Source organism: Dendrobates tinctorius, unplaced genomic scaffold (assembly GCF_039654945.1).
Source record: "Dendrobates tinctorius isolate UK_male_01 unplaced genomic scaffold, ASM3965494v1 ptg000145l, whole genome shotgun sequence".
In the NCBI taxonomy this organism is placed as follows: Eukaryota; Metazoa; Chordata; class Amphibia; order Anura; family Dendrobatidae; genus Dendrobates; species Dendrobates tinctorius.
The window spans coordinates 18,825,039-18,843,534 of NW_027361812.1; the positions used below are offsets into that span (position 1 = coordinate 18,825,039).

General features: G+C 41.5%; 1 protein-coding gene and 1 long non-coding RNA gene across 5 annotated transcripts in view; one reads left to right on the forward strand and one right to left on the reverse strand.

The window, feature by feature from the left end:
- ZNF385A (zinc finger protein 385A) overlaps positions 1 to 18,496 on the reverse strand; it is a 260,612-nt gene that overhangs the window by 56,825 nt on the left and 185,291 nt on the right. For 3 of the 4 annotated variants that reach the window (XM_073546272.1, XM_073546275.1, XM_073546274.1), the window contains one exon: positions 5,541 to 5,651. In XM_073546272.1, coding sequence (XP_073402373.1) covers positions 5,541 to 5,651 — 111 coding nt within the window. Of the gene's footprint in view, positions 1 to 5,540; positions 5,652 to 7,201; positions 7,339 to 18,496 lie in introns of those variants that run through there. The other variant, XM_073546273.1, reaches the window with a different exon arrangement.
- On the forward strand, positions 6,818 to 13,303 carry LOC141049647 (uncharacterized). The gene is made up of 2 exons (XR_012220407.1): positions 6,818 to 7,046; positions 12,967 to 13,303. It is a non-coding gene; the product is annotated as an uncharacterized lncRNA (long non-coding RNA).

Sequence of the window (18,496 nt, forward strand, 5' to 3'; positions counted from 1 at the left end):
CAGCCCCCATACCTACACTGTAACTGCCCCTACATACAGGTGCACAGCCCCCATACTTTTGCTGTAACTGCCCCTACATACAGGTGCAGAGCCCCCTTACCTGCACTGTAACTGCCCCTACATACAGGTGCACTGCCCCCATACTTGTGCTGTAACTGCCCCTACATACAGGTGCACTGCCCCCATACTTGTGCTATAACTGCCCCTACATACAGGTGCACAGCCCCCATACCTGTACTGTAACTGCCCCTACATACAGGTGCACTGCCCCCTTACCTGTGCTATAACTGCCCCTACATACAGGTGCACAGCCCCCATACCTGTGCTGTAACTGCCCCTACATACAGGCGCACAGCCCCCATACCTGCACTGTAACTGCCCCTATATACAGGTGCACTGCCCCATACCTTTGCTGTAACTGCCCCTACAAAATTTTAAACCTAGCAGTATTATAGTACAGTAATATAGAATTGTTATAGTAGTTCAAATAAACAATTGTTTAACAATATTTTTCTACTGTATTAAGTTTGAAAGGAATGCGGCCCGCCAGCTTAAATTTTTTTTCATGTGCGGCCCATTTACTCTGCCGAGTTTGAGACCCCTGGTATATACCATCCTTGCACTATCTTCTGTTAAAGATTATTATGGGTTATTTCATTCTCTGATCCATATAATGAACAGTTATTCTTATTATACCTCTCCATGAAGATCTTGGGCCAAGATCATTAACATAAATATCCAGAAGGCAAAATCTCCATTTGTTCCCCTTTATAGAAAACCCATACTTGTATACCAATTGTTTGCTCGCACATACAGCTTCTATTTTGTGGATTGAACAAGTATTCAAGGGAAGCAAGCCTGTTATTTCAGCTGGTAGCGGGGATAATTGTGGCCTTATGCCTCAGCAACGTCATTAGTTCCGAATGAATAAATGGTGATTCCATGAAGAATGGCGCGGGGCGATAACATTTTTTGTAAGCAAAGGATAGATTCACAGTAAATGGTCCATTTTAAGTAACCTTGATCATTATTCAGTGTTTTTCTAACGTGTCCTGCTCCTCTAATTGACCAATTTAACACTAGATGATGCAGCCGGCGGCAAGAGTGACTGGTAAGTAATCTAATTCTTTATGCGTAAAAAAAATCATTTAACACTTGGCTATAAACACCGATTGATTGTCAGGGATCCCTTGTGCAGAACCAGCATCTTATTCGGGGGGATCAGAGAGGGTGCGGCAGCTCGTAGACTTTCATGTTAAGCGGAGAGGTAATGTGGGAGGTAATGAAACAAGTTTTACAGTCTTTTTGCAGAATCGCACGAACAGGGGCTGTCGATATAAATAGAAAAGCCTCATTATTCACCGAGTGTAAGGGAACTGCGAAAGACTGTAATTTTAGCTACACGGCAAAAATAGAAGAAAGCGAAGATCTATGATGCCTTTTTTTCCAATTGATCCCTGCAAGGCACTGGAGGGTCTCTGACACTTTGTAAGCCCTGAGGTGAAGTATTACAAAGCGATCAAGAGCAAACTCACTTTCTGCAAGTAGGTATAAGCAGGCTCGGACTGGCCCATAGGGTAACAGGGGAATCCGGTGGGCCCCTGTGCAGAACTGGGCCCCCAACCCCCCTGTATGGGCAGTCCTGGGCATAATTCACTTGATTCACTCCATACAGAAAAAAGCAGCATCCCATCATTTATTAACAAAACTACCCAGTTTATTATTATATAGAGATATAGGTATATTTGTGAACAAGGGGAGTGTAATATGTGTATAAGGTGACAAGTGGGCCCCCCAAGTCAATGTTACTGGTGGGCCCTTAGCACCCCAGTCCGACACTGGGTGTAAGTGTATACTACATTTTAGCAGTAGTGCGTCACCCAGTTCTAAAATGTGCTTCACTTGTACTTGCCAAATTTGAGTCACCTTTAAGGAGATGTCACCTGATTTATCAGAGCAAATACAAATATATGATTATTCCTTGTTTAGCATTTTTAGGTACCTTATCATTTTTTGGAGAAAAAATGCTAATTGGGATAAAAATTAAATCCTAAAGGGGTTCTCCGGCTTCAAGCTGCATGTCTGCAGTCACTTTATGTAACTGCAGACTTGTGAATCCTCACATCGCATGCACTGCGTGTTGTGAGGATTCTCTGGTGGTGTTGGTGCTGGGTGGTCATGCGATTTGCATAATTATTATTATTATACATTTATATAGCGCCATTTATTCCTTGGAGCTTTACATGTGAAAAGGGGAAATATAGACAAGTATAGTAAACATGTGTAAGACAAGGGACACACAAGTACATAAGGAGAGGGGACCCTGCCCGCGAGGGCTCACAGTCTACAGGGATGGGTGAGGATACAGTAGGAGAGGGTAGAGCAGGTTGTGCGGTGGTTCAGTAGACCGAGGATCATTGCAGGCTGTAGGATAATTCCGATCATATTCCGACTAGACTTGTTTGGCCCCGCTCAATGCAAGCGTCCATCTAGTCGGCACATGACAGCGTGTATGCAAATTACGTACTTGCAGTCATGTGCCACCGCTCCTGGCGCAGGCACTAGAAAATCTTCACAGCACACAGTGTGTGAGATGTGAGGGTTTACAAGTCTGCAGTCACATAGAGTGACTGCAGACTTGTAGCCTAAGGCCAGGCAACCCCTTTAATAATAGTTGAAAGGCCGGGTCCAGATGACTGTATTGGAAATCAGACCAGTGGCGTGCACAAAGTGCGGACCTGACTTACTCCATGTGCTTGTCCTCATTATGTAAGGGTGGAGAAGCTGTGATTATATTGCCTGCATTATTCTGGTCCCTAAAAATGGACCACAGAAGTACCTGTTCTGATTTTTTTCTATGCAGACCACCTTTTCATGTGGAAAAATGGTAATGTGCACTGGCACACTGGCTCTAATAGTCATATGCGCTTTCCATGTGTGATTCCTGATGCTCATGGGTAGCACATGAACAGATTATTTATTACACTTTCATCTGAAATAGCCCCAAGTGTGATTTTACACAGACGGAGACTGTTTTACTAAAGCAATTTAATTCTTTTTGTCTAAACTTAAATGCACCAGATTGAAAAATCAATTGTGACTTTTTGGATTGCTACTTCCAATGGGTGGCAATAGAGTCCTAGCACTTTTCCTCTCTGGAGAGGCAATTTGCATATTTAATTTCAGAGGAGCAGTGCATGGCCTATAAGTCTCCTTACACATATGTCATCACTTACTTGGCAATACATTAAATTAAAGGGAAACTCTTGTCATTGTGCTCTAGTCCCTGAAAGTGAGACTGTCATGACCCTCCCAGGAACCTCTTCTACATGGCATAAGACAACTAATTGCTGCATGACCAACCTGCAGAAAGAAAGCTGATCTCTAGATCAGCACTGATCTGTTTTTGATGGTTTATAAACAACCATTTATGGCTGTGAATCATGATGGTGTCCTGAGCAATTAAAACTCCTCTGCCTTTCACCTCCATTTGATGTGAGAATATGATGAAAAAATTGAGAAATACACTCTGATATCATTCTAGGGTTAGAACAACCGATATGAGCTGCTGAATTAGGAAAACCTAACAGATATCAGCACTGGGTGTTCTAAATTAACCGGAGGAATATGTTTAGGAAGTCGCACATGTGACTTGGTGAGTTAGGGCTCACTCATTGGACGAGTGCTGTCCGATTTTTCATCAGATACCAATCAGACTAATGTTATTGTATGGGGCAATTCTGATGACCATTTTGATGACAGAATCTGTCAGTGAAATAAATCACAGCATGCTGCGATTTCACTCTGTAGTCGGAAGACTCTCACACATTCTAGTCTATGGGTGCTTGGAAAACATCAGACTACACTCGGATGACATCTGAGTTCAGTCCGATTTTCGCGTACTTACAGAATGAAGAAGATGGAGAAATATTGTTCTCCATCTTCTTCTCATTTGAGAGAATTGTATCACACTATACTCACACTCGCATCAAAATATGATCAGACTGTGATCAGAGTGTCATTAGCATAATTGACCGGATTCCCTAGGATGAGAGTATCTAAGATTGTGTGACTCTGGCCTTATAAAGTATCTCCTGACAGTCTAGGGAAGACCAATGCTCTGAGGCTGTAGGACAACCGCTAACACCACAGATGTTTCCTACATGAACGAGTTAATAATGTGAAGTATTTCGGCAGTCATTCATTTCCCCAGGGTGCGATTCTTTCAGGATCGCCTGTTTGTAGATAAGGAAGACACAGGAAGAGGAGTTGATGCTGACTTTATATATACTTCTAGCTGATCACTAGGTAAGGCCTGGATCACACTTCCGTTTTTTCAAATCTGTCAAAATCCGTCGGTTTCCGTCAAAAAACGGATCCGTTTTTTTGCCCCATAGACTTCCATTAGCGGTTACCGCAGATCCGTCAAAAAACGGATCCGTTTTTTTTAAAAAAAAAAAACAGATCCGTTTGCGGCAAAAAACGGAAACGGATCCGTTTGGCAGACACAAAAAACGGATGTGTGAAACAGGCCTAAGGGAATGTAAAACAAGGCATACTATGCTAATGTTGAAGATGCCATCACAGAACTGGAAGGAAACAAGACGTACAGGACTTTGCAATATGCGCAAGGCTACGTTATCTGAAAGAATCCAAAGTCAGCAGCAGCTTCATTGAGACAGATGTTCCTATAATCACATCTATGGCCACACATCTATGGAAATAATAAATTCTGGTCCAATCTCCTCTGGATTTTTGTCCTCAATCGAAACATGCAGCTGCGAATGGGAAATAAACAAAAGCACTCCCAGGGGTTCGCACCTCCCGATTTACTTCCCCCTCCTCCGTAGGGTGCGGGAGAGCTAAAATATCATTTTCAGAGGCCCAGCTGTTCGGACAGCTGTTCCAAGAGCAGGACAGTTAACTAGAGCTAGCGGAGGCAGATTAGATGGGAATCAATCAGACAGAGATATGGGTCTGCCACAATTAATTTCCATTGTATGTGGGGTGACTCTTGAGCGCCGCGCACTTAAATCTCTTGGCGGGGACACAAGTTTCAATCACCATTTACAAGCAATCAGAAGCTTCTTAACATAAGGCGATTCCTGATGGCAACCAAAGTGTTAACTATATAAAAAGTTTGGAGTACGGAAAGTAACAAGCTGTGCGGGAGAAAGCAGATGAACATTATAGCAATATATGGTCCATCATGGTAAAAAAAAACATCAGTAGGTATAAAATGTAATGAAAGGTGCAGGAATAGTAAATCATGTGAATCTGTTTAAGATTTGAAACTTTCAAAACTTTTCAATGGAAATTTGTTATAGTATCATCTGGCCACAATCATACAATAATGTAGGTTTTCATTGACTTCTATGGTGAACATCCAACTCAAGCTGTCTCATAACAGTGCTGCCTTCGCCAAAAGACTCCAAAGACCACACGATGTGACACTTCCCATTACGATACGGGTCGTCTAGTTCTCATCTACGTAGAGAATTGATCTTGTAGATCTCCGCATTGTAGAATTCTGCACTTACCTCTGAGTTAAAGCGGATTTGACACACGTTGCAGGAAATGACCGGCCGTTTTGTCTTCATCAGTGGGATGCCAAAGTTAGGGCTGATCACAGGTTTGTGGACCGGGTCCATCTGTGTAGACAGAGCACAAGCAATTTTGCGTCAAAAAACACCAACAAGAAACTCATAGTAATGGAAAGCCAGCTGAAGGAACCATGCTCTGCTCTCCATAGATTCATTTGTTTCCGACAGCTAGGAAATAAAGAGCCAGCGCATCAATGACGCTGAAGCCCCGCGGCTAAAAAATATTCCCAGTAAGACACTGTGCACACAAGTGCGCGACACAGCAAAGTCATAGCAGTAGAGAATGATCCGGCCAGCCTGTGTTACATGGGGATGTGCTGCATCTAACAGATCTACTGCTGGGAATGCTTTAAAGAAAGTTTCTGCAGCAAGAACTCTTTATTTAGTTTTATAAGATGTTTGATCCTCCCACCCTTCCCCAAGGGAAATCCACCCTGATCACTCATCCATGAGCCAAACCCAAAAGTCAGAGATAAACTGACGGCACAGTAAACTGTTTCCAGAATAATGAGCCCTTAAAATGACAATGAAAAATATTTGTTGAGGTACGTGCATGCTACAAGTCTTTTTGCAATCTTGCCACATACGTTATTCCTTTGGGTCCTCTGTTTCGTATGCTTTTTATAATTCAAGTTTTACATCTTTCCTTGCACTGTAAAAAGTATAATGTAACATAAACTAAAATCCATGATAATGTTAACCCCATAAGGGGAACATTTTGCTTTTCTGTACTTAGTTATTTGTTACTCATTAAAGGGCTTGTCTATTTTTATATCCCTAATTAGGGATTTTGTAGAGCACCCAATATACATTAGGTAAAAGGCAGCTGAACTCGTCGACTGGGCCTGGATGACCATCTGATGTGTATGTGAACCTCCTAACAGATGATAATGGGGACAGAAGAATTGGAAAGTTGAAATTTAAGCATTAAATTCTTTTGTTTTCTTGGGACACAGGAGGAGTCTGGCAGCAACTTTCTCCCTTTTCCCATGGAAAATATACTGCTCAAAAAAATAAAGGGAACACTACACAATACATTGTATTGTGTAGTGTTCCCTTTATTTTTTTGAGCAGTATACATGATCGATAGGTCAAGCTGAGTTCCCAAGTGTATGGACAAGTCTGGAAAGATAACTTTCTATCCAATGAACATTCAGCTGACAATTGTCTCATGCATTGGGTCGACTGTAGTTAAATGGCTTGCCCCTTTTCAGAATAATAACCAAGTATTACTTAGTGCTCCATCAGTTTCCTGGTATCTGTTTATCTGCAGTGCTGAAAAAGTGATGCTGCAGTCAATCAGTGAGCTCAGCAGCTCCTCCTATCTACAAGGGCAGAGCCGCTGAGTTTACTGACGACTGCAGTTCTGTCAATGTGAGGTCAGCATGGCAAAGAAACAGAGACTAGAGCAACAATGAAGATATGGCGCTGGACCCACTCAAAGTGAGTAATACCCAATTTTTTTATACAGCTACCGCAGCATTTAGGACAGTGGTCTCCAACCTTTTTTAACTAGAGAGCCACATTCAGCTCTGACAGATGGCTATGAGCCACATCCAGAGCCCCGCAAGTAGTGACACCAAGGGTCCCCCCATTACCTGTACTACGTGCTGCTTCTTGAAACTAAATTGCTGCTCCTGTGTACTGACTCCTTGGCTATCCATGACTACACCACCTGCCGATGCTGCCCCTAGAGGTTGCAATACCACTACTCTAACCTAGGTCAGTCCATAACAGATACTCTGTACTGCCCTGTCTAACAGGCAGCATAATTGTGACCATGGGTTCCCACTTTATCCCCATTGGGCATTCTCGTTTCAAGCACTCTGAATTACACAACTGTATTCACCTCCGATATCAGGCAGCATTATTATTATTATTATTATTTATTGTTATAGCGCCATTTATTCCATGGCGCTTTTCATGTAAGGAGGGGTATACATAAAAACAAGTACAATAATCTTAAACAATACAAGTCATAACTGGTACAGGAGGAGAGAGGACGCATGATCCTATTTCCATTATGCACAAAGTAGAAACACCGGCACTAAGCCAAACAACATGCATACCTTTGTCAGTCCACGGGAGGCTGACAGCGGTTTGCTTCACAGACATGTAGGTGCCCCACCTCAGATGGACAACGTCATGAAGAATCCAAGAGGAGAAATGAAGAGATGGCACTCTATGGTCTGGTAAAAAAAATCCTCTGTATGGCACGAAGATTAAAAACATGGATGCGGGGGAGTGGGTTCTGTGGTGGACCATAGAGTGCCATCTCTTCATCGCTCCAGTTGGAATCATCCTATTTCCAGCTAACCATATTTATCTCTTCACCCCCATGGGCCAGTATATACACATGCAGATTTGCTCTTCTGTGCGGGGTTACACAGAAAATTCCGGAAACCTGCTCTTCTTAGGCCTCTTTCACACTTCAGTTTTTTGCATCAGTCAAGATCTGCCAAAAGTACGGATGGCGGATCCGTTTTAGTACTGATGACAACGGATGGCACCCGTCCGAGAGAGAGAGAATATTTTTTTTGTCCGGCAGCCAGAAAGAATTTCGGGTCTGGAGGATCTGCCACAGAAAAAAACGTTGCAAGCTCCATTTTGAAATCTTTGAGGATGGTGACGGACAGAAACTTTTGGCGGATCCGCAAAAAAAACGGATGCAACGGACGGCAATCCGTCAAAATCCGCCTATAATGGAAGTCAATGGGGAAAAAAACGGATCCTCAAAAGAAAATTGCGGATCCGTTTTTTTTAAAACCTGGCGGATTGTGACTGATTGTAAAAAACTGAAGTGTGAAAGAGGCCTAATCCGCTTGCTAGACCTGGTCCTACTGCACCAAGTTAGCAGAGAGCCGCAAACCACACAATATGGGCCCACGAGCCACACGTGGCTCCTGGCTACAAGTTGGGGACCCCTGCTAAAGGAGAACACTTTCTGAAAGGTGACAAACCCGTTAACAGAGGGGACGGCCGGTTCAGAATCCTCTTTCTTTCATAACACTGACTATCTTACAATGTATCTATCACTTTAGTGGGATTTGTTGGCCACGTATTGCCATTCTCAGACATTTTTGTTTTGTCTGTGGAGCCTTCATTACTCTGCCATCAGAGAACAAGTAGGACCTGTTTGATCACTGCGATTCATCAGAATGATAGAGACCATCAGTTCAATACTATAGGAAAAAAGGGAGATCTGGCAGTACTCTCACGCATGGAGAGAGCAAGAACAGCAAAAATGCAAACTACATAGCTGGGTTTTAAGAGTAAAAAGAATGTATTTACTTTTCTCCCACATCCTGTTTCAGAGAAAGCCCATTACTTTGTTGATTTCTCAGCAATTATAACTGAGAAGGTAATTTATTGTTCTCTCTGCAAAAAACATGAATTGCAATGAGATTATATCACATGCCCTGGATCTCCAGGAATCTACATGAACATACAATTAGCATTTGACACAGTTCACTCCAATAATAAACCTTTATGTGAGGTATATCCATTATGTCCATCCCACATGTACTCCATGTTGAACGTAAAAAGTAAAGTGTATGGACTGAATGACTGTAAAACATTAAGGCTATGTGCTCACGTTCAGGAATAACAGTGTTTTCGACGCTGCATTTAAATCCGCATGCGGATTTAACGCATCTAGTGCACAGTTAGGCTGTGTGCACATGCTGCGGATTAGGTGCGGATTCATCCGCGCGGATTTTGTAAAATCCGCAGGTGAAACCGCAGGTCAAAAGACCTGCGGTTTTACCTGCGGATTGCTCTGCGGTTTTGCCCTGCGGTTTTTCATCTCCTCAATGAAGGAGATGGCAAACCGCAGTGGAATCCGCAGAAAGAATTGACATGTCAATTCTTTCTGCGGATTGAAAACCGCAGATAATCCGCGCGGAAAATTCCGCACCGTCTGCATTGCGGTTTTTGATTCCCATAGGGAATCATTGTACTGTACACCGCAGCAAAAACTGCTGTGGGTCCGCAGCGGCCAAAACCGCTGCGGAACCGCAGCAAAATCCGCAGCGTGTGCACACAGCCTTATGGGGGAAACTACACAGCGGAGGCTAGCATCTCCGCTGCTGAAATTAATATGCTGTGACTCGTAAACCCGCAACATGGGTGGGTATACACAGGAGTAGATAGAAGCACAGTGGGCTCGAAATTTCGATAAATCCCATCCACTGTGCTTCTAATGTAGGACACAGCGTTTTGGACAGAGCGTACCCTGACACATAACAATGCTGCATCATCAGATGCTTTGGGAAATGTAGCAAACTGCACATATGAAATAGATTTTGGGATTAAAAAGATTATCAAGAATTCTCATTCCTGAGCAATGTTTAGTCTGGATTCTGGAACTCTGGATACTTCTGTCCTAGTAATACAGCCAAGGTTAAAAAGTTAGAAAACTAGGAAAGTTGAATAGTAATACTAGATGTCAAACTGCCCATCAGTGTATATCTGTGGTCTAGCTAGTGAGTGGCTCCAAGGGGCACCAATTAGCCACAATGTCTTGGCTGCGACGATCTCTGCCAGATCTGGTGGCGGTCTCCAGATTCTTTTAACCTCACATCCAAATAGCATTTCTTTCTCTTCTAGTTTGCTCTGTCGCTCAGCTAAGTAGCACTGAGCCGGCTGTCCATCAGCATGACGTCTGCAGTGACGTCCCTAAGACAGAGCTGAGCGAAAGAGAAGATGTTGCTCTGTCAACGTGATATAGAAGCAGGAAAATGTCTGTACGTGACTGTTCTGATCGGGCAGAGATCATCACTTGGCAGAATAGGCAAGTAGTTCTTAGCCCCATACGAAAAAATAAGCAAAGTCCTGGATAACCCCTCTAAGCTGCATTTACACTGCAAGATCATTGTGCCTGAGCATTATTTATAAACTCATTTCATAATTATCTTGCCATATAAAAAGACTGGTTATCATCAGGCGGAATAATCTTTTGCGCTGTGTAAAAGATCATTGGTATTTGTCCTATGTGAACAGGAATCACCCTGCCGATAACCATGGCAGCCTATGTGCACTGAGTGAAGTATTATAGATTGCTCTGTGTACATCGTTTATTGCAGTTTTCGTGTGAAAACAGACATTTAAATGACCCCTAATGGGTAAAAGTTTACTGATGGGCGGTTGTATCGTGCCACCAGTCGGTTTATGTAAACAGACCTTTACTTAACTGAAGATATAGGGCTGATAGAGGTAACTTACTTGCCCTTTGTAATGGACAATCTAGCTATTACTCTGGCAAATGCCATATAAAAATGTTTGCTAAAATAAAACCCATGTATCACTTATCCCCTGGATAGGTAATAAATGTATAATCTCTGGGAGTCCCACTGCCGGGATCCCCAGCACTCACTAGAACAAGGGTCCTAAACCCCTCTCTGGAAGAGAGTGAATAGAGCACTGGTCATGATAGGCACATTACCGCTTTGTTCAGTGTCTATGGAACTGATGAAGATTTCCTAATGCTATACTTGTTTATTTTCATCATCCCCATGACCACTATAACTGATGTCCCAATCCCTCCTTCTAGAAGAGATTGAATAATAATTATCCTGGGTAGAGGATCAGGACCCTATCCTGGAGATCGGTGATAAATGATTTTTTGTGGGCCAACCTCTTTAATACTAGACTATTCTTATCATATGGCTTTTAGCGGAGTAGTAGCTGGGCTTTCTGTTATTTTGTTCACGGCATCAGCCCCATATCTCCCATATCTCATTCATTTACAATTTATCCTGTAGATAAGCAATAAATGTTTTTCATGGGCTAAGTTGGTTGTGTATGTACAGTTATGGTCATTCTACTGTTTACATATGAATCTGGGGTGATGGAAAAATAAGGGTTACATGTAGATTCTTTTGATTCAACCTGTAGGCCAGTTTAAGACAACCGTAAAATGAAAATGACTTTATAGAAAGTATCACAGATCTCACATTCAATTTCACGTCAATGCTAAACTTGCATAACGTTAGGTTTTAAGGTCATCTAAGTTCAGTTCAGCAAAGCTGAAGGATTTCCAAGTGCACCTATATCACTGGCATCTGAAAGCTCCCTTATAGAGACACGATTTTATGCAGAACTCATTCACCATAGACAATAGTAACATGCTGAAAATTCTATAACATAATATGTATTGAATTCAGTTGATATCTGATTCTATACAGATTAAGTACATTTATAGCCTTGTGGAACAGCTGAGAACATCAGACCCCCTGAGGAAGCAAGATCAAAACACGCGAAACGTGCATTGGGAACTGTGTTCTTGCAGTAACTCTATAGATTGCATTATACTATGGGTATGAGCACTTTTGCCATACACATATGAATTGGTACATGTATGTTTGTGCATATGTGACTTGACCATTGTATTTCACATATTTCTTGTACCCATCTTTACAATGCTATATGCACTGCTCTGTTGAAAACATTCTGGATTTTATTTTTTTATGTGTTTTTTTAAGCTAACAAAACTCCTTTTGTCAATGTATAAATGTCCTGTGGAGCAGCTAATGGTTTTTATCAAAACCAAATGGCATAATTAGCATTCAAAAAAATTTGTACCCTATGGATTTGATTTGTCTAATCATTATCTATGTCCAGTTGGTATATTCCACATATATCTGTAATATTCAATAGATCATATATAGCACATTTCCCTCATCTCATTCAAACTAATCAAGTTTTTTTTTATATATGTCTAAATTGTCAAATATGAAAATAAAAAAATAAAGAAAAAGGGGCAATTTGTCACTTTGTATTAAAAAGCAAGGTCGATATTAGTTACATATTATGCCATGTAATTGTCTCCAGTAATTAGAGAATGAAGCATGCAGTCAGATTGGATATTAAGCAACTGGTCTATGAAACCGAGCGTTTGCCAATATGCCATAAGATATAGTTTAATTCTCCAAGCTGATTCAGTGTGACATTGGTGCAGGAGTTCATCCTAGACCATAATCCGTGGACAGATCATTAGTATCGGCCGGGCCTGGGGATATCAGTTCAGAGATGTGCCATATTGTCATCACAACGCGATACTGAATTACTACACTACAAATGGAAAATTTCAGAGAAAAGCTAAAGCTGGTTTAGAGAATTAATCCTGAAGGTTGGATTATTTGATGTGGGTAATCCTCCCCCCCAGCATCAATGTCTATTACATTAATCTTGCCGTGGTCCTCGCGGATTGGTGACTGATGTTGCTACGGATAGACGAAACACATCTGCCATGTCACAGTAGAGGTGTAATTTGGAAATCCAGTTGGATTATGGACAATTGGGGGGGGGGGGGTCATTTGTAAAGTGTTCTGACCAACCTTGCACTCTGTGTCTCTAATTTCAGGTCATGGTGCAGCAATACAAGTCTGGATGAGATGCAGAAGAAAGTAGAACCATTACAATGATGTGATAAATTTTGCCAAGACACAGCACATTTTATAACCACAAGAGACTTAATGAGAAGAAATTGTAATTGGAAAGCCATATGTTTATTGGTTCTTCATGCGGAGGAAAACGTGGCACCTCTATGTCTACATGGACCCTTTCAATATGATTTGCATAGAAGCCTAAACATACTGATAGGGAAATACTGCTGTTTAGATTGTCATCGCTAAGCAGAAATTCCTGTAAATCTCCAAGTCAAGGGCATGCATTTCATTAAAGTGATCCATGAATTTTAATGGACCATTACAAGGGAAAGCACATTAATGTTTTCTACCAGCTGTGTTATTCTGCATAGGGCTACAGCACTCTATGTATTAACTGAGGTCAATTAAAGAAAAAAAACAACAGGTAAAGAGGTAGGCAGGGGTCAGAAGGTCTAGAGATGATGTCAAGAATTGAGGGGTGTAAAAAGCTGGCATGAAACCTAATTTTGTAGAGCTGTTGGGTCATCTCTACTCTATGTATGCCCTCGCTCAAGTATATCAAATTAGGAAAACATTCATCACTCCAAGTTTTCTACTCTTTTAATGCTCTCTATCTCATTTTTCGCTGAATAATATACAGTAAGCCTCTATGGTGCCATGTGGTGGCAAACAAACCTGCTCTATTGTCAGTGCTCACGCCACACACCTTCCCATAAACTAGCGAAGACCAACACATCCATAAACTCAATAAAGGGAACCTTCTATGTATGCATAATGGAGGGTCTAGGATAGAGAAAGGCAAATGCTCCAGGAGCAAAGGGAAATATATTGATGTCGTGAGCTAGAAAACTGATAGTTTTTAGGACTTTTTTGTTTTGAAAAATCTAAACACTTTACCAAGGTGGATGATTCACATTTATAGTAGGCTGCTCTGCTGAAATAAAACTCTCTTGATGTAGTGAAGGTTTTTATTTCCACAATATGTTTCAAATGCCAAACTGGTGTCTGTTTAAAGTGTAAAAAACGAAATACGTACATGGTTTCCACATTGAAAAAGATGCCAGTTTGGTGTCATAATGCGCTGTGGCAATAAAAACTTTCAACTTCACTATGTCAAGAGAATTTTAATATAAATTAGAGGTGTGCCCGATGCTATCGCATCGGGAGGCAGTGTGTGTGTGGGGTGTGTTTCCCGCCGCTGCCTGCCCACCCACCTCTGTGCAGTCACAGCCGGCAGGAAAGACCGTGGTTTGCGGCCTGTGCTGGAGATGGGGTGCGGCGCCACCAGAGGGCTCATCGAAACATGGCTCATGTTTGCTAGTAATTACTCTTTATAAAATACATATTAGTTTCCATTCCACATATAATAAATATACCGCATGACTCCAAAGTAAATGCAATGTTTGCTGTTAGTGTATCAACACCATGTAACACCTGTTATACTTTAATACATCTCTAGAATAAACAGTATTGTTGTATTTCTCACCAGCAGAAAGTCAAGAGAACAGAAATGTTGTTACTTGTCTATAAATATAAAAGCTGCCCTAAAATAGCTGAAACAATGGAGCTTCCCTGCAATTAATATAAAATAATACCCATCTGGTCCAGCACTAATTACTTTTTCTTTCACTTGTTATTTTTGCTGTTAAAAGTTAAAGAAAGTAAATATTTTCTGTATCTATAATACATACTAAAAAATCTTACACTGTAATACAAATGATAATGATCCTTCTTATTAAATAATACAAGTTACAGCACATTCCAGACAGTAGGGATCCAAGACAGGGGAGTAGATAAAATGAATGTTTATTCCAAAATTGTTAAAAAAAATGTCATCAGTAGATATCCCATAAAAAGATCTATAAGACACATGAGTTAATACGCGTTTCGAAACTTTAAACTCTATGGTTCTTAGTTAGTCTTTTTCTGGAATATATACTGATGAAAATGTCACATGAACTGTACAAAAAAGGCAAAAACAGAAATCAGGTCAGGTGTTCATAAGTTCCTGGCTCATATACTAATTAGAGGGAATGTGTCAGTAGGTTTTTGCTACCTAATCTGAGAGCAGCATGATGTAGACAAAGAGATCCTGAATCCAATAATGTATCACTTAGTTTACTGGGTGCAGTTTTTCTGACACAATCAGTGTTCTAAGATTTAGTAATGTAGCAGAGCTGAGAAAGCTAACCCCGCCCTCACCAGGCTCTCTATGTACATAATCTATTGACAGTGAGCTGCTTATCAGGAGGGGGCGGAGCCAGACTAGCATGCATGCCCTGCTGTAGCCCTGACAATGATAATTCAACAGCTGATAAAACCTTCACTGTAAGTAAACAACAGCACACAGCCTGACATGTCATACATCGTTGAAATCTGTGTTTGAACCCCTACCTCATGCTGTCCTCATATTACATAGAAAAAACCTGCTGACAGATTCCATTTAAACTAAATGATCAGACCCATACCATCTAATCCTGATGAATCCCATTGACTAATTATAGGGTCCGTCAGATTTTCAAAACGAATTTGGTATTTTTGATTAAGAAAGACAGAGAAAATTACTGATTACAGAAAGGTAAGTGGATAAGCAGAAGTCAGATTATAGAACAATTCTAAAAAAAAGCTTATAATTCAATTTTTTTTGCTAGACGACCTCCCACGCTGCAGTGATGTTGGAGGTTCTTCTGGCCTGAAAAATAAAACCCTGACATTACCGTCCAATCTAATACTTCATGTACTAAATCTTGTGACATCTCTATATGTATACAGCTGACTAGGCAGGTGGTGACAATGTCATCTGAGTGTCATGCCTCGTGGTAGTAGACGAGGAGAACTTGTTAGTTCTCAGCATTGCATGACTCCACATAAGGGGTAACGGATTGTTCCCTCATTAGTGAATCTCAAATTTTTACTTGACGATTAAAACAAAAAAATTGACATTCTATGAGGGGGTTGTAAAAAATTACGACAAACCTACAGTGTGTGGTGACAGCTAAATCTCACGTCATAATGAAACATACGTTATGTATAATGATAGCCATTTTCACCCATGTCTGGTGATTCGTCAGTAATTTGGATTAGGAACTGTATATTGGATTTGTAATAATGCTTTAATACAGTACTAAAAAGTCAGAATAGAGATGGGCAAGTATTTTCAATCTGAGTTAAATTCTCCTACAATTTTACAAAAATTTGTGTTCTCTTCTGCAATTTGTACCACACAAATTCAGCAAAATAGCAGCCAGTTGGCTACCATTTTTCTTAACCATAGCAGGCTGGCAACAAAAATTTTTTAATAATAATCACCTCACAGCTCACCAGTCCCGCCACCACCATAGCCCTGCTGTCCCGCCATCTCTAAAGAGACCCAAGACCATAAAAAGGAACATTCAGTTGGCAACGAATGACTTCGACACGCATCTAATTTCCCTGATAAATTCAAGAGATTTGGCAAATTTTAATTTCTGGAGATTCGACCAGATACAAAGCTGGTGTAGAGGTAGCAGTTGCACCAAGCCTTTAGTGCTACAGGGGGCATAAAGACTTCATAGAACAAAAGAAGACACCATCGAGGGTGGAGAGCCTGTTACACATTTTGACCTGGAGCCAGGCGTGTCAGGTTACACATCTGTACAGTTATCCACAAGTCAAATTATTTTTTTTCTTCTAAGTGTTATGAAAGTCTCCAGGGCAGGACCTCACATAACTGGGAAAGAACCAGAGAACAATTTCCCATGTATGTTTTAAGATGACTACATTTTTCCTCTTCGGGCCTCCATTATATACAGGCTCTCCTGCTTCCTATGTGTCAAGGAAGCAAATCCTTCTAAATCTCAGCTCTGTATTTTGTGACATTGACACGGTTACAGAAAATGGACAGAGGAGCCTGGTATAGAGCGCAACTCCTTCTGCTACCTGCCATGCCAGCTCGCTATTCATCAAACACACTTTTATGTCAGTGCAGCACAATTATGACTGCAATACTCAGGATCACAGCCCCAGCACCTCCCGCCAACCTCATCCCGCTGTTCATTTGTCTTATCCCATAATAAAGCATGGCTCCCACATTCTGTAGAGTTTTTCCATTTCTCATAAAAAGGAAAATAAAACATTAACGCTGCACTGTATTTTCACATTTTCTGTGAAATCTATGGTGATTCTCTCTCTCTCTCTGTGGCAACCTCAACAACCTTTATTTCTTCTTGCAACATGCCTAAGGTTTCACCATTGCACCTTGACTGTTTCACCTTTCTTAAAGTATATTAAGAAATGGGTTATTTTTTGCTTCTTGCGTTACAAGGAAAGGTTCTCCTAGCAATGAATGAGTAATGAAGCATACTGCTGCATCATAATATATTTATAACATTCAATTAACCACTTATAAGCCTTTTCTGCCAAAACGCCTCTTCTATCACTTGTGGGAATCAGCCAAAATAGTTGCATACATACGAGACAGCCTTTATATGGCAGCATTATACTAATATATATATATAGAAAAAAAAGAGACAAAGCAATAAAGGGATAAATGAAACATATTGTATGAGATTGTGTAATAACGTGCAGGTGCTGAGTATATCACCACGGAACAGAGACAGACCAAAAGTTAAAGGGGTTTATTTACAGGGGTCAGAATCTCCTCGCAGGGAGAAGACAGTGGGGATTAAACTGACAAGGTAATAGTGATTTAACGGTTCATGTAAACTAGACAAAGTTATCAAAACAGTCAAGCAGAACAACGGTAATTAACGGGTATTCTTGCAACTTATCAGTCTGAAGAAATCTTGCTTGATGGGTCGTCTTCTCCAATGTAGGCACCATCAACAGCAGCACTTGTAGTCTCTGTAGTCTCTGTTAGAGGGTAACTGGGGCCTCAGGGGTTAAAGATGAAGGCATGGGGGACACTGGGACTAACTGTGTCTCCCCTGCTCTTAGTCTCTGCTTTCAAACTAACAGTCTCTCCACTGGAAAGAAGCTCAGTCTTTTGTTAAGTCTCTCTGCCGGAATCAGGGGCTCTGACCTGTCATCGTGGGCACTGGGGCTGCGTGCTCGGGTTTCTACACGGTCAGGAGGACGTATTCCTCTAGTCAATGAGGACTCTGCGTCCACGTACTCACAGATAGTAGTATATATGTCACGTCCTCCTGTCTTATCCCTCTGACCGGGAGTTCTTTCTCCTCCCGTGCGCGCGGCTGCGACCTGCTCTTTTTGCTGCACATGCTGCTCTGACTTGCGCGCACTCTGCTTTCATGCCCTCAGCCTGCACTGCTTCCTGTCCAGCACCCTTTCACCTTCCCCACTGCTACTGACAGGCCCATGATGCAGTCGGTCCAGGTCCAAAAGTCTTCCCCCGGCAACCCTGCTGCTAAGCTATATGGTTCCGGACACGGAGCAGAGGAGGTAACCCCCTTCTGATTCTTCTTGTGCTTCACCATCTTACAATTGCAAAATAATGTGCACTTTTATTCTCCTGAGATAGTGTAGGGAAGGTGGACTGACGTATGG